This window comes from Tursiops truncatus, chromosome 8, assembly GCF_011762595.2.
Source record: "Tursiops truncatus isolate mTurTru1 chromosome 8, mTurTru1.mat.Y, whole genome shotgun sequence".
NCBI classification, from domain to species: domain Eukaryota; kingdom Metazoa; phylum Chordata; class Mammalia; order Artiodactyla; family Delphinidae; genus Tursiops; species Tursiops truncatus.
Window position 1 is genome coordinate 20,449,998 of NC_047041.1, and position 22,538 is coordinate 20,472,535.

At 39.1% G+C, this 22,538-nt stretch overlaps 1 protein-coding gene across 5 annotated transcripts in view; it reads left to right on the forward strand.

Annotated features, from left to right (window-relative positions):
- The first annotated feature begins 2 nt into the window (after positions 1–2).
- The window catches only part of ALG9 (ALG9 alpha-1,2-mannosyltransferase), a 99,007-nt gene continuing 76,471 nt past the window's right edge, over positions 3–22,538 (forward strand). For 3 of the 5 annotated variants that reach the window (XM_019941902.3, XM_019941901.3, XM_073808218.1), the window contains exons 1-8: positions 3–2,693; positions 3,606–3,744; positions 4,577–4,711; positions 9,504–9,574; positions 15,203–15,291; positions 17,454–17,589; positions 21,577–21,664; positions 21,848–21,953. In XM_019941902.3, coding sequence (XP_019797461.1) covers positions 2,563–2,693; positions 3,606–3,744; positions 4,577–4,711; positions 9,504–9,574; positions 15,203–15,291; positions 17,454–17,589; positions 21,577–21,664; positions 21,848–21,953 — 895 coding nt within the window. In that variant the 5' untranslated portion in view covers positions 3–2,562. The other 2 variants (XM_019941905.3, XM_019941904.3) reach the window with 2 other exon arrangements.

Here is a 22,538-nt window from a genome sequence, read left to right on the forward strand (position 1 = left end):
TTATTATAATAATGCAACCAAGATATGATGGTGACCTGGACCAGGGTGGTAAAAAGTGTTTGGACTGGGTAATAATTAGAAGAACTTACTGATGATTTAAATATATGTGCATGCATGAATGTTTTGGAGTTAGAGAAATAGAGGAATCAAACAGAATCCCTAGGTTTTTGACCCAAGCAACTGGGAGAATAGAAGTGTTTTTAATCAGAATAGGAAAACTGGCATGGGAGTAAGTTTGGGGAGTGAAGAATCAAGGGATCTCTTATGGACATATGTATTGCTTAGCTCTCCACATAGACTTAAAGCTACTCGAGGGCAGGTAATGTGATTTATAGCTTTCTTCCATCCCCAGTAGTGCCTGGTACATGTGAAACCAAGCAGACCCTGCAGGGCCTTCCTGAAGACAGATTCCCCCACCCTCTCCGAGTCTCCTGCCTCTTGTTTGCAGAAAAGCTTTAGCCTCCTAGGCCTTCCCCGAACTCTAAAGAGTAGTTTTTTTGTTTTGTTTTTTTGTTTTGGCCGCGTGGCCTGCGGGATCTTAATTCCCTGACCAGGGATCGAACCTGCGTCTGCTGCAATGGAAGAGCGGAGTCTTAACAACTGTACCATTAGGGAAGTCCACCAAAGAGCAGATTTAACCTGAGAAATGAGAAAATGCAGAAACAAAGGAAAACAGTCATGTAAGACAAAATTATGATAGTTTAGCCATAAAAAAAGTCAAGTACATTTAGTTCCTCCTCAAGGGCCATAGATAATATTCTGAGCCATATCCTTGTATGTTTTATTGATACTAAACCCCTACCAGGTGGAAGAAGTTAATTGCATGCTGATCACCAGCACAAAGACCCCAGGAGGTTGATGCTGTTGACCCCTGAAATACCAACCTGTTACCTCATCACCAACCAGTCAAGGATGTCCATGAGCTGATCATGCACACCTCAACTCTTTCCCTCACCTTGCCTTTAAAAAACCTTCCCTGAAAGCTTCAGGGAGTTTAGGTCTTTTGAGCATAAGCTGCCTCTTCTCCTTGCTATAGACACTGTACTTTGCTTCAGCACAACCTGGTGTCAGTACATTGGCTTTTCTGTGTGTAGGTGAGCAGACCCAATTTTGGTTTGGTATCACTTGGATGAGGTATCATTTGAGCTGGATCTTAAAACAAGGGCAGGGTTGTGATGGAAGGATTGTTAGGCAAGGAGGGCATGCATTCCAGGCAGAGGGCATACATGAGCAGAGGTAGAGATATGGGAGCATTTGGGGTACTTTACAGGCTAGTTGGAACATAAAATGTGTATAGGAAAGTAGTGGGAGATAAGAAAAGTAGGTTAGGGATGTAGAATTTTTGAAAATTAATTGGACAGTATTGCACAGGATCAATTTGAGATGGGAGATCCCTGTAAGGATGCTACTGTAGTAGACTTGGGTAGAGTCAGGGAGGGGCCTGCACTAGAGTGAAATGAAAAGGAGGTGGCTGTATGAGATATAGTTACATTGAGATGTCTGAATTTGGCAACTAGTAATTTCATGTGGGAATTGAGCAATAGGATCAATCTCCATTGTTAATACTCAGGAATTTTTAGTATGAAGTCATAACTTGGGACCCTGTCAAGTTTAGCACTCCCTCTATAACCTTGTTTTACTTACTGGTACGGAGCTTCACAGGGTGGGATAGAGCTCTGTGATTGGGGGAGTAGGCAGAGTATCAGGAACAGATGAATGACCTCTGAGAGTCACAGGCATGATATCATCAAAGTGCCCATGTAAAAATGCCTGTGTGAAATCAAGAGCTTTCTCCTGATCTCCTGGTTGGAAGAGCATGGATTTTGTAGGAAGACCTGGGTTGGAACATGGCTCCATCACTTCCTAGCTATGCAACCTTGGACCTCAGTCTCCTTTTTGATAAAACAAGGTTGTTGTATTATATTTTAAAAGGATAAGGTATATTAAATGCTTACCATAATGCTGTAGTAGCAATGGCAGTGACTGGTGTCTGGTTAAATTTGCTGCACAGAGTTTCTTCAGTCTTTCACTTTTCTCCTCATTCTGTATTCTGCCATTATGGCTTCATCTCTCTGAAGCAGTTAATTAGCTGCAGGCTGTCCCTATCACTTGCCAAAATATAAAGGACAAGGTGCCAGTGATCTTTAAAGAACTTCCTCTTTTGTAGGCGGCTGTGCTATGATTTTTAACTGAATATCTGCGTACTCGGTGGAATTAATTACTCTCTATTTGTGCTTTCTTTTAAACAGGGATGCTGAAGGACAGTATTTGTAGGAGAGTGCAGAATGCTGAGAAGTGAAGGCAGAGAGAGAGGGAGGAAGGCATGCCTAGCGTTGCTAGTATGTGGAAGGGATAGCGATAACGGCCAAGTAAAGTCTCAGGTCGCATTTCTTTTCTACCCAGGGATTTGCCCCAATTAGCCCAGAAAACTATAATTTAGTCGTGTCTGCGCATGTCGAGGTCTTTTGTCCCTCGGCGGACACCGTTGCCAGCCAAAGGCTATGTCTCCGCGCTCGTCGCCTTCGTAGGGCGCCGAGTTCTACCTTTTTTCCCACTCTTGCCATGGCCAGCCGAGGAGCCCGGCAGCGCCTGAAGGGAAGCGGGGGCAGCGGCGGGGACACGACCTCGGCCGCCGACAAGCTGCGGGAACTGCTGTGCAGCCGGGAGGCGGGCAGCGCAGAGCCCCGGCCCGAGTAGGTGTGCGGGCGCGGCGGGGGCGTGGCCGGGCGGCGGGCGGCGCGGGGCTGCCGGTAGAGGGTCTCGCCCGCGCTGTGCTGTGCTGCGCCCTGCCCGACTTTCCCGCCGGGAGGGCCCGCAGCCTCTTCACCCTGCTCTTTCTGCTCTTACAGGGCGGGTGGACGCTGGGTCTTCACCCGCCTTAGATTAGATCCCCCAGCTCGGGTCCCGTGTTGCTAGTGAAGAAACCCTGCAGGTCTGTGCGGCTTCCGGCCCAGGCCCAGGGTGGGCTGGCGTCGCTGTGTGTGTGTGCGCGCGCGTGTGTGTGTGTGTGTGTTGTGTGTGTGTGTGTTGTGTGTGTGTGTGTGTCCCAGCTTCCTTCAGTCCTCGCAGAGTCCCGACCCTTTACTCTTCTGTGTGGGCCCCACCACCTTGCACACCAGCAAACACCTCTCTTTTCAAGCCGGAGGGCTGCAGGTTAAGCCTGCGCTGGGGAGCTGTCAGCATATGGAATTGGAAAAGGTGATGCCCACTGCACAAGTTAGCTTCTGGGCATTTGAACAGATGGGGAAATGAATAAAGCCATGGAAAGTAATGACCTTGTTAGGAGAATAAGGAAAAGACGAATAAGAGCTTGTGGCCTGTAAGTGAGCGATTTGTTGGCTTGGGGTAAGCGGAGTGTCATAGATGCAAAGAACTAAAGTGCATGAATTAGCTTACACCTTAAAAGCAGGAAGTAATGACTAACGTTGATTAAGGTCTTAATTCGTTCCTTATTTATTCTAGTCAGGACAATTAACGATTCACCCTTTTAGGTGACTAACTCATGTGCTTTGGTGTCTCTTGACCTGTTGTCCTTTCTGTCTAGTTTTAGCCCTTCTGGTTAGCAGGTCCTTTCTGACACATACTTTTTTTTTGCTTCTGAGCAGGTTATCTGGGAACAAAGCAGGACAAGTCTGGGCACCTGAAGGATCTACTGCGTTCAAGTGTCTGCTCTCAGCAAGGTTATGTGCTGCTCTCCTCAGCAACATCTCTGACTGTGATGAAACATTCAACTACTGGGAACCAGTAGGTGATTTCTTTAGTTTTCTTTTTTTGTTCTTGATTTCACTGCTTGGAACCTTGTTATGAATCAAGATACAAATAATATACAAGTGTGACTATTAGTAAAATAACCTTATTTTCATTTCTGTATTCTAAGCTGATGATTTACCTCCTATTGAATGATATAGGAATTGCTGTTATACAAAAAAGGTGTAATTTGTAATTTTCTTAAAAAGTTTTTAAGTCAAAATATTACTTTGAGGTAGTTTAAAAATATTAAACGTAAAAGAGAAGCAGAAACTCCCTGTTCCACTTCTCATGGCCAAATCCTTGTCCCCAGAGGCAACCACTTTCTTTAAACATTTTTGGTTTTTTTCTTTTGATGTCTAGTAAAATAAACAATGTTGCTACATACTATGCTTATATTGCTGTTTCTTGATTTATACTTTTATAAGTTTGTTGGACTCCCTGTTATAGGAAATGCAGAGGTGAAATTTTCTGATCACATTTTGCATAAAAAAATAAGGAATGCTTAGGGTAGGTAGTTTAAGGAAAATACAAGATTTAGAGTTTTCCTGTTTTGGTTAATGAGTATTTTTTAAAAAATAAATAGAGGGTAAAATTCCAGCTTTCAATGTTGGCCAAACAATAATCTTGTAGGATTTATAATGTCTTAATATTTTTCAGTATTGGGTCATTTTGATTCTTATCCATTAGTTGCAAATCTTATTGAGAATTTCAGCTTTTTTGTGTACCTTTGTCTCATTAATACTTTTGCTTAGAAACTTCACCTGCATCCTCTTAACAAGGATTTTTGGCCAATATAACCCTGAATCCATCCGTTTTGTACTTTCAGACACACTACCTCATCTATGGGAAGGGGTTTCAGACTTGGGAGTATTCCCCAGCTTATGCCATTCGCTCCTATGCTTACCTGTTGCTTCACGCCTGGCCAGCTGCATTTCATGCAAGAATTTTACAAACTAATAAGGTAAGGGCGGGCCAACCTGGAAGCAATCACAACTGATCAAGTGGTGGGTGAGTCTCTGGAACAATTTGGGAAAGGGACCAAATATATTCATAGTTAGGAGGGGATTGTTTTTAAGAAGAATCATTTATTCATTCATTATTCAACAAGTATTAATGGAGCAACTTTTATTTGGTAGACACTTTGTTAAGTGCTCTGGGTGTAACAATGACCAAATCCTTGCCCTCATGGAATTTATAGTTTAGTGGAGAAGACGAACATGGAACAAGTAATTATAAATGCAGTGGGTCATGGAGGAAAAGTACAATGTGCAGTGGGTTAGCATATTAGGGAGAGCTTAATTTAAACAGAATACTGAAGGATAATTAGGAGTTAACTGAGACCTAACCTGATTACCTTTCAGAAATTTGACTATGATGTGTCTTAGCATGGATTTCTTTGGGTTTATCCTGTTTGGAGTTTACTCAGCTTCTTGAATCTTTAGACTTATGTCTTTTCACAAATTTGGGAAGATTTTAGCTGTTATTTTTTTAAGTGCTTTTTCAGTCCCGCCCTGTTTCTCCTCTCCTGAGCCTCCAATGATGTGAATGTTAGATATTTTATTACAGTCCCATGGGTCCCTGAAGCTCTCCACTTTTTTTTTTTTTTTTTTTTTGCGGTACACGGGCCTCTCACTGTTGTGGCCTCTCCCGTTGCGGAGCACAGGCTCCGGACGCACAGGCTCAGCGGCCATGGCTCACGGGCCCAGCTGCTCCGTGGCATGTGGGATCTTCCCGGACCGGGGCATGAACCCGTGTCCCCTGCATCGGCAGCCGGACTCTCAACCACTGCGCCACCAGGGAAGCCCTCTCTTCACTTTTTTCCAGTCTGTTTTCTCTGTGTTCAGACTGAACAGTTTCTGTCGTCTTTTTTCCGGTTCATTGATGCTTTCCTCTGTCTCCTTCATTCTGCTGTTGAGCCTACTCATTGAGCTTTTATTTTGGTTACTGTATTTTTTCAGTTCTAAAATTTCCTTTTGGTTTTTCTTTTTCTCTTCTGTTTCTTTACTGAGACTTGCTATTTTTTCATTTGTTTCAAGCGTGTTCTTAATTGCTTATTGAAGCATTTTTACAATGGCTCCTTTAAAACTTTGTCAGATAATTCTTATATCTCATCTCAGTTTTGGTATCTATTAATTGACTTTTTTCCTTCAGTTTGAGATCTTCCTGGTTGACAAGTAATTTTTAGTTGAAACTTGGACATTTTGGGTATTATAGTATGAGACTCTGGATCTTATTCATGGGCCCAGCCTGCTTCCTCTGCACTATTCTGCTTCTCTTTTAGATGGCTTCTTTTGATACCACTGCAGCTGGAAAAAGGAGAGGGTTCACCACCTTGTGACTGCCAATTGGGGCTAGAAGTCCAGGTTCCCAACTAGGCCTCCACTGATACCACCCTAGTGGTCAGGGTAGAGGTACCTCATTACTGCTAGGTTTGGGGGAGTGGAAGTCCAGGCTCTCCAAGTGGCCTCAGAGGAAAGATATATAGGATGGGGGAGTTAGTAGAGAAATAACAATATGCAGCACTTAAGGTTTTCATCTACATTTGGATATCCACTGTCACTTCAAATTTGGCATATTCAACCCAGAGTCCTACCTCTTACATCAGTGATACAAACAGCAAGCAAAACAGGAATGAAGATATCTGTTCTCTTGTTCTTTCTTCCAGTTTCCTCCTTTTTAGGTTCTGCCAGTGTGAGCCACAGGGCAAGGGGGAGTTGTAGCTTATAGGGTCCCAGCCCCATCATCATAATTAGAGTAGAAAAGGGTGGATTGTTGCTGAGAGACAATATGGTAATAATTGGCACCCCTAGTGATGGTTACCTTTACAACTTGCTACCCTAAACAAGAACAGCTTTGTTCTCTCTATGGATTGAGGTGTGAAATTCTCTGAATTATACACTCAGGAGTGGCATCCTGTACATAGATCCATGGGCTACTTAATTTCATGGAGCACTGCCAGATTGCTCTCCAGAATGGCTATTCAACTTTATACTCCCTACAATAATGTTTGGGGTTTCAGCTTCCTAATATCTGAGCACTTGATATTTCTGACTTTCTAATTTTTGCCCTTCTCATGTATATGAGATGCTTCTCATTTTAATTACATTTCTCTGACAACTAGTAAGGTGGAGAATTTCTTCATGTATTTATTGGTCATTCATATTTCCTTTTCTGTGAATTACCTATTTGCATCCTTTGCCTGTTTTTCAGTTGGGTTTTCTGGTTTTCTCTTGTGATTTGTAGAAGTTCTCAATAGTAACCCCTTGTAGGTTTTAGATACTGGAAATCCTTTCTCTTAGGCTGTCACCTGTCTACTAACTTTGTCTGTGGTCCTTTGTTGAACAGAAATCTTTAATTTTGATAGAGTCAAACCAATTAGTTTTTCACTTACGGTTGGTGGGTTTTGGGTCTTTCTGAAAGAAATCCTTCACCACAGGTCACAAAGATATTCTTATGTATTTTTCCCTAGTAACTTTATTATTTTATCTTTCACATACAAGGCTTTAGTCCATTTGAATTTTATTTTTTATAAATTGTGGAAAGATCCAGCTTTATTTTTTCCTATATGGCGAACTGGATTTTCCAGCACCATCTGCTAAATAATTCATCCTTTTCCTTCTGGTTTGTAATACCATCTGTATCATACATCTCATTCCCGTGTATGTTTCTGGCCTTTTTAATTCTGTATCATTGGTCAGTTTGTCAGAGAGTACTATATTGCTTCTATTATTATGGCTTTGTAGTATGTGTTAATATTTGGCTGATGAATTTCTCTATCCATTTTAAAAATTGTGTTTTATTTTTAATTTTTTAAATATTTATGTATTTATTTATTTATTTGGCTGCACTGGGTCTTAGTTGCTGCCCACAGGATCTTTAGTTGCGGCATGCGAACTCTTAGTTGCAGCATGTGGGACCTAGTTCCCTGACCAGGGATTGAACCCAGTTACCCTGCATTGGGAACACAGAGTCTTTTAATTGCTGGACTGCCAGGGAAGTCCTTAAAATTGTATTTTAAAAATCATTTTAGAATCAATTTGCCCCTCTCCCAAATTCTGGTGAGTCTTTTAATTGCTGGACTGCCAGGGGAGTCCTTAAAATTGTATTTTAAAAATCATTTTAGAATCAATTTGCCCCTCTCCCAAATTCTGGTAGGTATTGATTGGAGTTGCATTGAATTTATGTATTAATATGAGAATCAATATTTTTAGAGTGTTGAGTCATTCCATCCCTAAAATGATGTATTTATCCACTTAGTTAGGTTTTCTGTGTCTTTTAATAAAATGTAAACAATGTATCCATTTTAGGCTTATCCATTCTTTGACTAGGATAATGACTAGATTCTTTATACTTTTTGTTACTGTTATGAACGGTATCTTGTTTTCTGTAATTTTTGTAGGAGGTCATTGCAGGTGAGGAACACAATTGTGAGGAACACAGTTGATTTTTGCTTTTTGATCATGATCAAAATCTCACTGAATTTCCTTATTAGTGTCCGTGGTTTGTCAGGTGAATCTCTGGATCCTCTTTCATCTGTGCATGTAGAGTTTAGTTTCTTCTGTTCCATTCCTTATATCTCATTTCTTTTCTGTGTCTTTTTGCACTAACCCGACATCCAGTTACTATGTTGAATATTAGTTGCTATGGGAGCATCACTGTCCTATTCCCAAATACAGTTCTTATATTAACTTGTGTTAATTTTTAACTTTCTAAGTGTGCTTTTGTACTCTCCTCAACCAGATGAAGAGTCCTTAAGTGTGGATACCTTGTACTAAAATTATCTGTATTCCTAGTAGCATCTAGAGAGTGCTCAATGTATAGTAGGTTTTCAGTATGGTTTTATTGAATTAATGAATGAACTTGGGCATTTGCTGATTACTTGATTGAACATAATGATGAAAACTGAAAGAACTTTTAAGTTATATGTAGTAATATTAATCATAGAATGTATTTAAATAGTGCTTATTTTCAGAGGTATTCATTGCTTTTAAACATACCAGTATACTGTAGTATAAAAGCTATTCGGTACAATTCTTATTATTTTGTTATTTTTATTTGTAAAATTCATGTCAATTCCTACAATTAATAAAAACCACATTACAGACATTTGAAAAATAGGAGGAAAAATATGTACCTAAATCTCACTAGCCTGATATAGCCACTTTTACCATTTTATTATATTTCTTTCCAGTTTTTTCATATACAGTACTTCTGATTTCCATAGCTGTAACTCTGATGTATAAATAATGTTATATCATATATTTTCATTTAGTATTTTATAATATAATTTTATAATAATTATAATCAGTTATTATAATTGTCTAAGAAATGCTTGTTGAATAAATGAGTTTTATATCATAAGAATTTTTCCACTGTCTTTGTAACCATAAACTTTGATATGTGTATAATAATACATGAATAGATATAATTTAACCATTTCCCTGTAATTGAACATTTTATAGTTTTTAAAATAGTTTTTACTAAGTTAGTAGAGCTGCAATTAACATTTTTATGAATAGAACTCCTCCCCTCCCATATTTTGAGTTACTTCTGTGGGCCGGAATCAGAGAAGTAGATATACTTCTATACTTGAATTTAGGGATATGAAAATTTGCATGGTTCTTGATACATATTGCTTTTCAAAAGGATTATACCAATTTATAGTTATTAGTGACAAATGAGAGTGGTTTCATCTTTAAGAGTTTTTCTAACTTATCTTTAACTTCTGTTTTCTTGTTCTGGGTTTCTTTCAGATTCTTGTCTTTTACTTTTTACGATGTTTGCTGGCTTTTGTGAGCTGTATATGTGAACTTTACTTTTACAAGTGAGTATAAAAGCTTTGCTTCTAAAAGTGCTATGAGGAAGCCCAATATAGCATAGATTATTACTGTGATAGTAGAAGCAGTGTTTAGAAACAGAAAACATTTTCCTTCTAGCTTCTAATATTATATCTAAAGTGCAATTTCTTGTTTGAAACGAACCATTGGAAGGGAATACTTCTAATTATCACTTTCTTTCCTGAGGTGATAAATGGCATATCTTCATATTATTAACTTTAATTCTGTTAATAAATATCTAACTGGTATTTTATTTGGTAGGATTTAGTAGGGCCCTTTTTTTTTTTTTTCTTTTTTGGTCCTGAGAGATAGGATCATGATTTCTTTCTTCTCCCTTTGAGCTGAGCTGATAGGAAATTATTCGCAGTGTGGAACTCACTGCTCTTATTTGCGCCCAGTACATTGTCTTTCACCAAGTACCTATTGGTTGAATGAATATTAGTGAAAGTATTAAGCAGTTAAGTGTTCCAGTAATAAAAATAGCTACCTTTTTTAACATGAAACCTAAGAAACATTTTAATAATGCTTTAAAAGGTATCTGGACTTAGTAATCATTATTTAAAGTCTTCCCACTGCAAAACAGCCAAAAATATAAGATGAAAAAGTTCTTTGGCCTTGACTCTGGGTAGAATAGAGGAAAAAAAAAGAAATCCAGGGCTTCCCTGGTGGCGCAGTGGTTGAGAGTCCGCCTGCCAATGCAGGGGACACGGGTTCATGCTTCGGCCCAGGAAGATCCCACATGCCGTGGAGTGGCTGGGCCCGTGAGCCATGGCCGCTGAGCCTGCGCGTCCGGAGCCTGTGCTCCGCAATGGGAGAGGCCACAACAGTGAGAGGCCCGCGTACCGCAAAAAAAAAAAAAAAAAAAGAAAAAAAAAAGAAATCCAGTGCTGCCTTTGAGGATTGTAATCTTAAGTTGGTCTTTATATGAGTTCAGGACTGAATTCAAATCACCCACGTGGCCCCCTAAACCCCAAGTTGAGAGTTTACTTTAAATTGTTCTGGGCTGTTAGTGTTTCCAGGCATCTTGCAAAAACAAATGTAAAATTTCTCTAGAGAAGTGGATCCTTAATCCAGGTGTCAAAGCATTACCATAGATAAAATCCTAGTGAACAAGAATTTATAGTAAAAATAAATGACAAATCACAGAAGGGAACAAACCATTATGAGTGAGAGCCAGCAGAGATAACAGATCAATAGAAAGCTGACCTGCAAAACTTCATTTATTAGGAATTACTAAAATAAGAAAATAAAATAATTACATTTAATATTTTTAAAGAAATAAAAGAAGGAATTGAAAACATAAAGAAGAAACAAGAGACTAAACAATCAATGGAGTGAAAAAGAACTTGCAGAATGGGAGAAAATATTTGCAAACCATATATCTGATAAGAGATTCATTTCCAAAATGTATAAGGAACTCCTGTAACTCAATAGTAAGAAACCTAATAATCTGGCCAACATACATGAAAAGATGACAGTATCACTAATCATCAGGGAAATGCAAATCAAAACCACAGTGAGATCACTTCATATTTGTTAGAATGGCTCTTGCCTAAGGAGGCAAGAATATACAATGGAGAAAAGACAGTCTCTTTAGCAAATAGTGTTGGGAATCCTGGACAGCCGCATGTAAATCAATAAATTTAGAACCCTCCCTCACACCATACACAAAAATAAACCCAGAATGGCTTAAAGACTTAAATATAAGACATGACACCATAAAACTCCTAGAAGAGAACATAGGCAAAACATTCTTTGACATAAATTGTACTAATGTTTTCTTAGATCAGTCTCCCAAGGCAAGAGAAATAAAAGCAAAGATAAACAAATGGGACCTAATCAAACTTACAAGCTTTTGCACAGCAGAGGAAACCATAAACAAAACAAAAAGACAAACTACAGACTGGGGGAAAATATTTGCAAATGATGTGACCAGCAGGGGCTTAATTTCCAAAACACACAAACAGCTCCTATAACTCAATAACAAAAAAAACAAAAAACCCAATCAAAAAATGGGCAGAAGACCTAAACAGACATTTCTCTAAAGAAGACATACAGATGGCCAGTAAGCACGTGAAAAGATGCTCAACATTGCTAATTATTAGAGAAATGCAAATCAGAACTACAATGAAGTATCACCTCACACTGGTCAAAATGGCTATCATCAAAAAGTCTACAAAAAATAAATGCTGAGAGGGTGTGGAGAAAAGGAAACCCTCCTACACTGTTGGTGGGAATGTTAATTGCTGCAGCCACTATGGAGAACAGTATGGAGGGTCCTTAAAAAACTAAAAATAGAATTGTCATATGATCAGCAATCCCACTCCTGGGCATATATCCACAGAAAACTAATTTGAAAAGATACATGCACCCCAGTGTTCGTTGCAGCACTATTTACAATGGCCGAGACATGGAAGCAACCTAAATGTCCATTGATAGATCAATGGATAAAGAAAATGTGGTGTGTATGCATATATATATATATATATATATATATATATATATATATATGTATACACACACACAAAATGCAATACTATTCAGCCATAAAACAGAATGAAATAATACCATATGCAACATGGACGGATCTAGAGATTATCATACTAAGTGAAGTAGGTCAGAAAGAGAAAGACAAATACCATATGATATCACTTATATGTGGAATCTAAAATATGATACAAATGAACATATTTACAAAACAGAAACTCACGTAGAAAACAGACTCACATAGAAAACAGACTTACATAGAAAACAAAGTTACGGTTACTAAAGTGGAAAGGGGGTGGGGGAGGGATAAATTAGGAGTTTGGGATTAGTAGATACAAACTAATATATATAAAATAAACAACAAGGTCCTACTGTATGGCACAGGGAACTATATTCAATATCCTGTAATAAACTGTAATAGAAAAGAATATGAAAAAGAATATATATATGTATATATACTTTGAATCACTTGGCTGTACACCAGAAAGTAACAGAACATTGTAAATCAACTATATTTCAGTTAAAAAAAAGAAAAAAGAATGGCTCTTGTCTAAAAACAAAGACAAGTATTGGTGAGGATGTAGAGAAGTTGGAACCCTTGCACGCTGTTGGTGGAAATGCAAAATGGTACTGTCACTGTGGAAAACAGTATGAGGTTCCTCAGAAAATTAAAAAAAATAGAGCCACCATATGATCCAGCAAACCCACTTCTGGGGATTTATATAAAAGAATTGAAATCAGGATCTCAAAGCAGTATTTGCACTCCAATATTGGTTGCAGCATTAGTCACAATAGCCAAGATTGGAAACAACCTAAATACCCAGTGAGAGATGAATGGGGTGGGGGACGTGGTATACAATGGAGTATTATTCAGTCTTAAAAAAGAAGGAAATTCTGCAAATGTGACGTAGTGGATGAACCCTGAGGAAATTGTGCTAAGGGAAATAACTGGTCACAGAAGAGCAAATATTGCATGATTCCACTTTCATGAGTTATCTAAAATAAATGGTTGAACTCATGGAAAAAAGGGGTAGAATTGTAGCTGCCCAGTTTGGGGGCAGGTGGAAATGGAAAGTTGCTAATCAATGGGTATAAAGTTTCACTTATGTGACGTGAATTAGCTGTGGAGATCTGCTGAACATTATGCCTATAGATAACAATACTGTATTTTACATTTAAAAATCTGTAGAGAAGGTAGATATTATATTAAGTGTTCTTACCACAATAAAATTAAAAGGATTAAAAACAAAACAAAAACAAATGAGATTACAAAAATGACCGGGCAGATTTGAAAAAGAACCAAACAGAACTTCTAGAAATGAAAACATAATAATTGATATTGAAAATTCAGTAGATCAAATAACTGATTAGACACTTCTAATAAGTAAACTAGAAGATTGATCTGAAGCAATTACTAAGAATGTAGTACAGAGTGACAGAAAAAAGGAAATATGAAAGGCTAAGAAATGTGTGTGGGGGCTTCCCTGGTGGCGCAGCGGTTGAGAGTCCACCTGCCGATGCAGGGGACACGGGTTCATGCCCTGGTCAGGGAAGATCCCACATGCTGCGGAGCGGCTGGGCCCGTGAGCCATGGCCGCTGAGCCTGCGCGTCCGGAGCCTGTGCTCCGCAACAGGAGAGGCCACAACAGTGAGAGGCCCGCGTACTGCAAAAAAAAAAAATGTATGTGGTCGAGTTGAAAGATCTGATATATATCTAATCGGATCTAGGAGAGATAGAATAGGGAGAGGCAGGATTCAGGGAAGTAATAGCTAATAAGATTTTTCCAGAATCAAAGGAGAAAATATGCTAATCCACAGATTCAGGAAGCCTAACATGCTGAGCTGGATAAATAAAAAGGAATTGGTAAGACTGTGTAAAACAAAGGACAAAGAAGATCTTACAAGTTGACAGAGGACTAATATAAAACCTACAAAGGAATGTCAGGCAGTTAGACCAACAAAAGCATTCTCAAAAGCCAGAAGACAAAAAATATGTTCAAAGTTCTGTGAGAAAATGACTGTCATCCTAAAATTATGTACTCAGCTAAACCACCTTTTAAGACCGAGAGTTAAATAAAGACTTTTCAGACAAAATATAAAGAAAGATCAAACAAAAGCCAGAATTTACCATTAAGAGATCCTCACTAAAGAACCTTCTAAAGGATATATTTAGGAAGAAACAAAATTATTTCAGAAAGAAGGTCTGAGATGCAATAAGGAACCTGAGCAAGAAAATAGGTAACACATAGTTAAGTCTGAACAGATATTGACTAAATGAAGCAATGATCACCTCTAATAATGTTTTATTTATAGGGTTGAAAACGCCTGTAAGACAAAAGTAAAAGGAGGTATATAATTGCTTTAGAAACATTGACTTAGATAATTATTTATTAAAACTTTGGGGGCTTCCCTGGTGGCGCAGTGGTTGAGAGTCTGCCTGCCGATGCAGGGGACACGGGTTCGTGCCCTGGTCAGGGAAGATCCCACATGCCGCAGAGCGGCTGGGCCCGTGAGCCATGGCCGCTGAGCCTGCGTGTCCGGAGCCTGTGCTCTGCAACGGGAGAGACCACAGCAGTGAGAGGCCCGCGTACCGCAAAACACAAAAAAAACCTTTGGTGTAACTACTAGTCTTTTTTTCTAATAACTGCCATCTATTGAGCAACTCTGTGCCTGGCACTCTTCTGCGCACTTTACCATGCATTGCCCTCACAGAAACCTTATGCAGTAAGTATTATCATTATCTGCATTTAACAGATGAGCAACCTGACAGATTATGTAACTAGATGAGGGTACCACTGCTAGTGAGTGGAAGGGCCAGGATTTTAACTTGTGCCCATCTGAGGCCTGTTATTTTTCCACTATATCAGGCTGTTTTCCTACTGATATTAGAAATAATCTAGCACAGAAAGTGTACATTTCCTCTTAGGTAGAGAGCTTCTCTCCTGCTTAAGGAATAAGAATGTTTGGGTTTCTTATGCACATGGAATTGCTAACAGACCTGTTGAGACAGTTCTGTATTTGACTTTAGATCTTCAGTGTTCTCTGTGATGCAGACATGTTTTTGTCCTTTAATTTGAAACTTCCATCCCGAAGGTTTGCTATGCTGATAGTCTTTGCCTTTCCTCTAGGGCTGTGTGCAAGAAGTTTGGGCTGCATGTGAGTCGAATGATGCTAGCCTTCTTGGTTCTCAGCACTGGCATGTTTTGCTCATCATCAGGTAAGTAAAAGAGCAGGTGAGGGCATAAAAGTTTCACTGATATTTCACAGTTGCATCAACCAGAAGAACTTGTCCAGATGTAGGTTATATTTGTGTAACATGTCAGTAATTTACAGTCCTGTTATCTACCTGCTCTTGATTGACCTTTACAGCCATCCTGTGGTTGTAAGGTCAGATAAATATTTATAAGTCAGATAAATATTTTCTCATTTTTGCAGGTAAGGACGCTGAAACTTAGAAAGGTGAAGCGACTTACTGAAAGCCAAAGAACTCATAAGTTGTAGAGCTGTTATTTTCATCAGGTTGCTTTCTATTACGTTATTATATTTTTTATCACAGCAGGGCTGAGAAACAGAGGCATCCACTGCCTTTCTTTGCTGTTAGGGGAAGGACAATAATTTTGTTATTTTGCTCAAGGAAGCACTTTATGTCTAAAAGCCCTGGTCTTGATGGTTCTATTTTATGCCAGTTATTTGCAGTGTATTCTATAAAAGTATAAATATATACTATAAAATACAGTATTCTATAAAGTACTGTATTTTATAGAATAAAGTAAGCTTCTGGAAATTTAGAATAAAATTGTTAATGTAGAATGGTGGCTTTCAAACTGTGCTGCCATTGAACATTTGTGTCCTATGAGCTGAGCCAAAGTGGCCTATTGCCAAAAGGTAGCCTGTTTGCAGTTTTCCAGAAAAATTAAGTTACTAGATATAATCATCTCAATTTTAATTTTTGCTTGTGTGTACCAGAATCTAGTATACACACTAAATATACACAAAAAATAGTATCTAGCGCAAAAGTATATATTTGCTTTTCACTGACTGTATCAAAATCCATGTTCTGCAGAGATCTCAGGGCCTCACGCCTGAATAACTTTGAGATCCGCTGTCCTAAATGAGACTATGCTTTGCCCTCTGAGCTGGCAGAGACCTCATATTCCTCTGCTCCCCTTGGAGCTAGAATCAACAGCTTTGGATGGCATCAATATTATTTAGCATTTATCTGGGAAGGTTGTACTTCACATGTTTTTGTTTTGTTTTGTTTTTTGCCGTACACAGGCCTCTCACTGTTGTGGCCTCTCCCGTTGCGGAGCACAGGCTCCGGATGCGCAGGCTCAGCGGCCATGGCTCACGGGCCCAGCCGCTCTGTGGCATGTGGGATCTTGCCGGACCGGGGCACAAACCCTTGTCCCCTGCATCGGCAGGCGGACTCTCAACCACTGCGCCACCAGGGAAGCCCTTCACATGTTTTTTTAGTTACTTTGCTACTCCTAAAATTGATTCTTATGTGAGGGAGATACCTGAGAGTATTTTTAGTTTTATAATTTCAGCTGGGGATGTTAAGGCACAGATAAGTTAAAGGCATCCTTTGATATGAGCCTCTGAACACTTTGCTGAGTTTCTCAAATCATACTGCCTGTTCATTGTGGTCCCTGTTGGAGTTGGTATTGATTTTTCTAGTGCTAGGTGAAGCACTTAAACAGCAGGGAGAGGCAGATCTGCATTTTTTGTAGAGTTGTTAGAAACATTTTGATGAAATGTTACTGTTGCAGAGACCCTGAAGGTGGTCAGTCCTCTGCTGTATGCAACAAGAAAGTTACCTTGATGGAAGTAATTAGGGGGACATCTAAAGGCCAAGCTATCTATGTCAGTGTATGAAGGATGCAAAGCAGTGCTGCCATTGAACGTATTTGTTCCTTGAGAAGGCTTCTGAGAATTCCTACGGGGTACAGGTTGCTAATAGGACAGTCTCAGAAGCCTATCAGAGGATAAACTTCTTCAGAAACAGATTGTTAGCAATGGCTCTAAATTTCTTGAAGCATACTTCCTGTCTGGAAATGTAACCTGGAGGTACCTCTGGGGAACCTGGAATCCTGTAAGTTTTAGACTTGGGGTACAGGCCAGGAGATAAATGGCATGGTTGGCATTGTATAATTGGGTGATGTGTTGGTACATAAAAAACAGGAGAGAGAAAATAAAATCATTGAACTTTGTTTTTTAACGAGTATCACTTTACTCCTCATTTCTAATATAGCATTGCTCAAAGTATGTTCCTGGTTATTGACATATTGCAGTGCAGCTATATTTTTAATAACTGATAACTCATAAATCTCAATCTCTTGTCCCTTTCCCCTGTTTTTTTTCATTTCTTTTGTCTTGCAGCATTCCTTCCTAGCAGCTTCTGTATGTACACTACATTGATAGCCATGACTGGCTGGTATATGGACAAAACTTCCTTTGCTGTGCTTGGAGTAGCAGCTGGGGCTATCTTAGGCTGGCCATTCAGTGCAGCTCTTGGGTAAGAAACTAACCTGATTCATCTTCCATGTATCACTGAGTATATAGTCAATCCTAATGTTAGGTTACCTCCATATTCTTTGGGTAGGACCTAAAGTTATAGAAATTAATTATTCAAAGATTCTGGGAATTGGAAGAATATTTCTCTTAGTACTTATTGTTATGATTAATTCTAATAAGAAAGTGACTGTTAAGCATCTGCTGTATCCTGTGCACAGCTAAACCCTTTATGAACTTTATTCCTAAACCTACTCTGCAAGACAAATACAATTATTAGTGCTTTTTTTTTTTTTGGTGGGTCTCCATTGCTGCGTGTGGGCTTTCTCTAGTTGCAGCAAGCAGGGGCTACTCTTTGTTGTGGTGCGCAGGCTTCTCATTGCAGTGGCTTTCGTGTTGCAGAGCATGGGCTCTAGGTGCGTGGGCTGCAGTAGTTGTTGCACGCGGGCTCAGTAGTTGTGGTGCGTGGGCTCTAGGGCATGCGAGCTTCAGTAGTTGTGGTGCATGGGCTCAGTAGTTGTGGTGTGTGGGCTCTAGGGCACATGGGCTTCAGTAGTTGTGGTGCATGGGTTCGGTAGTTGTGGCTCGTGGGCTCTAGAGTGCAGGCTCAGTAGTTGTGGTGCACAGGCTTAGTTGCTCCGTGGCATATGAGATCTTCCTGGACCAGGGAACGAACCCGTGTCCCCTGCAATGGCAGGCAGATTCTTAACCACTGTGCCATCAGGGAAGTCTCCAATTATTAGTGCTTTATATAAATGAGAAAGTGGACTTCGAGAGGTTTTGAGTAATTTGCCTTTAAGGTTATGTTTGCTTTGGATCCAGGCCTTCTGACTGTAACAGCTGATGTTTTTTCCACGCTGTACCACCCTGTGCTGTGCATTTTCCCGGTCACCCAGGCTTGTTATCTGAGTTTCCTTTCAGTCCTTCTTCTTTCCTGCCTGCAGCATCTTTTTTTTTCCCAAGTTCCATAGTACCTCTCATTCCTTTTGTACTTTTTGTTTTCACAACTTCTCTAGTTTGTGCTGCCTTAATTTCTTGCCTGTACCACTAGTTATTTAGAAAAATATGTTAGTTTGTGTTAAGGTTATTATCATAGTAGTATATCTTTATTATTTTAAAAAAGTACCAGATTGTATGAGGTAAAAAGAATTCTTAGTTCTTTTCTCCCCTAACCCAGTCTTCACAGTTAGTCACTGCTGATAGTTTTGTACATATCTTTCCAGAAATTATCCTTACATGAATAAATGCACACATACACGTTTATACATACATACTTAAATTCTTAAAACAAACAGAATTATCCTATACATATGTATATCTTCTGTACATAGATTTATATCGTCCTTTGTATCGGTTGCATAACATTCCATTATTATATAGCTGTCCATAATTTATTTAACCATTGTTTTATTGGTAGGCATTTGGTTTTCAGTTTTTTTGCTGTTATACCCAATGCTTCAGTGAACATTTTTGTACATATGTCTATACACTTGTGGAAATTTATCTATGGGATACATTTTTATAAGGGAGTTACTAAATCAGAATAGGCATTTAAAATTTTCTTAAGTGGATTTTAAAGGCTGGTTTCCCCACCTCCAATCTTCTATTCTGCACATCATTCTCAAATTAATTATATTTCTCAAGATTTTGTGTAAGAGCCTCTTCTGTACTTTCTGCTCTCTCCATCATCTTGATGAGTCCCATATCTTTATATAGTCCAGTCATCTCTTAAGCTTCACTCATGTATACCTAGCTGCCTATTGGATATCTCCATTTATATAGCTAAACATTTACAGACTGAACTCATTATCTTCCCTCCAAATCTGTCCTTTACCTTTGTTTCTAGCCCAGAAATGGTACCACCGTCTGTGCTGAGCCAGGACCTGAAAATTATCTGTGACTGTTTTCTCTTTCTCATGTCTTATTAATTTCTTGTACTTCTTGAATATCTTTTTTTTTTTTTTTTTTCTTGCGGTACGCGGGCCTCTCACTGCTGCAGCCTCTCCCGTTGCGGAGCACAGGCTCCGGACGCGCAGGCCCAACGGCCATGGCTCACGGGCCCAGCCGCTCCACGGCATGCGGGATCCTCCCGGACCGGGGCACGAACCCATGTCCCCTGCAGCGGCATGTGGACCCTCAACCACTGCGCCACCTGAATATCTTTTGAATCTACTTTTCTTCGCCTCTCTCTGTTCTTTTACGTAGGCTCATAAATGATCTTCCCATCTCTAGTCTTGATCCTTATAAATCTGCTCTCCACGCTCAAACTAGAGTTATCTTCCTAAAATGCAAATATGATTTTATCACTCTGTTTTGTCTTTGTAATAGCTTCCCCATTGCTCTGTGTCACAGAGGTTGGCATTCTGTAGCCTGTGGGTCACACATCCAGCTGGCCTGTTTTGTATAGCCTAAGAACTAAGAAATTTTTACATTTTTAAAGGCCTGTTAAAAAACAACACACACACACATGAATATGCAACAGAGACCATATGGGGCCTGCAAAGCCTAAAGTGTTTGCTATTGGATCCTTTAAATAAAAAGTTTGCCAACCCCTGCTCTATGGGGTCCAAACTTTAATGTGACTCACAAAGCCTTGTTCTTCCCTCCTTTTTACTTTTCCATCCTCCTTTTGTCAGTTTCTGCATTCCTTTTACTCTCTACTGGGTTTACATTGAACTTCATGAGTTCCCCAAATACCTCTGAGTTGGCGCATTTTGATTAGTCTGCCTTTAGATAAATGATTTCAGGATCACAGTTAGTCAGTTAGCAATGTACTATCATTTATTGACTTATCAAAGGAGAAATGCAGGTGCTATGGAAATGTAACTAGTTGGGGAGAAAAAAATAAAAACACAGAATGTTAATGCAATATTTAGGTAATAGAATGTGGAATTTCAAATCTTAGAAGAGATGTTCACATGACATTGCCAAAGAGATGATAGAGATGATAGTGCCGTATAAACGTAAAGACTTTATGGAAGAGGCAGGAGCAGAGCCTGTAATTGACATTGGGTAGATTCTGTGTAAGTAAATAGATTGGTGTGGGATGGAATTCTTTGTGACTGGAGCACAGGTAAGGGCTCTGACTAGTGTCCTAGATTAGGAAGTCATGGATATGAAGGTGATTGTTCATGCAAGAGGAGTTGAAGCACCCGAGAAAATGAATATATATAGAGAAAAGTACAACCTTGCTTTTGGGAGCTAGGACCATGGTAGGGCACACCATGAGGCAGGGAAAAAGAAGCCTAGAAAGGAGCACTAGGGAAGCCCCCAGAAAAGAACATCTGAGCCAGGGAGTCTAAAGAGGAAGGAGCAGATGCTTTGTGTCAAGTGCAACAGAAAGACAAAGGGAGATGAAGCTTGTGGAAACATACTGGGTCTGGCGGACAGGAGATTCCTGGTACCTTAGATCAGTCTTAATAGCTTGATGTTAGGCCTTAAGGAAGAAATAGTGAAGACAACACACATATGCTGTTGATACTTGCTTGAGGAATTTAAGTGAAAGGAAGAAGAACAAATATTACATATTAAATTTTGGAGCGATATTACATATTGGAAAGGGATATATCAGAATTGAAGTGAAAGTTTGTAATATTATTTTATTACTAAAATCTTAATACATCGTGGAAGGGAGAAATCAGTATTTATTTATTTGGCAGGGTGGGAGTAGGGCAATAGGGTACATTTACTTACAATTAATATATTTTAAATGTCCATTACACATAAATACGTGTAAAATGGAGCTCATTCCGAATATGAATATTTATATTTCTTGTGCATTGTGGGATGCATCTCACTCTGATGAGTCCTGTGAAGAGATCACATTTTTTATTTTTGAGAAGACATCCTTTCATGTACCAGCTTTCTTCCCTCACTGTAATTGCTAGAGACATTTTATTCTCAGTTCAGCATGAGGTGTGTGTAAATCTGACCTGTTTCAGTTTCTATTCTAAGTATTTAACTCCCCACTTTCTATCTCTCTGTTAAATAGTTTACCTATTGCCTTTGATTTGCTGGTCATGAAGCACAGATGGAAGAGTTTCTTTCATTGGTCACTGGTTGCCCTAATGATCTTTCTGGTGAGTTTTCTTTTTATCTTGTTTTGTTCTAAAGTTGTAATGAAAGCAACTTCTGATGTGGATGGAAAAGAGAACATTAGGAATTGATTCTGTTTTTCATTCTGAAGTTTATCCTATTAGCATTGTGAGAATGTTTCCAGAGCAAAACTCTGCAATTGCTATGTATTTTCTGCTCTCTTTTAGGTGCCTGTGGTGGTCATTGACAGCTACTATTACGGGAAGTTGGTGATTGCACCACTGAACATTGTTTTGTATAATGTCTTTACTCCTCATGGACCTGATCTTTATGGTAAGGCCTTATGAAATTAGGGAAGAGTTAGGGGATAGCTTAATTTGCCTCAGCTTTGAAATTTTAATTCAGCTGCCACATTTTATCAAATATAGCCTTTCTTTGCTGGTAATATTTTCTTATTTAAAAATAAATGACATTTGAACATAGCACAGTGATGATATATAGCCACTAAATATTTTTCCTTGATTAATGTGATGTTCAGATCTGGCTTTCTGTTAGTCCTGCTGCCTCTTATTCTCAGTTTCAGAGTAGTGAGGACTATGTTGGGTATGCCTTGGGTTTTGATGCTACTCGTTCAAAATTAAGTTACTTTTTTCTCTTCTCATTAGAAAATCAATATGATAACAAAAATAAGAAAATTAAAACATTCATAATCCTATCATCTCTAGATAGCTATTGTTAACACCTTGGAAAATATTCCTCCAGAGATTTTCTATACATTTGGTATAACATTTGGAGTTACTTTTTCTTTTTTTAATTTGTTTTACTTTAGTATTATGCATTAGGGGAGAAAGTTTAGAAAATCTGTAGACAAAGTGTAGCAAATGGGGGTGAGGTCAGCATGAGAGGGTGGATAGTTTG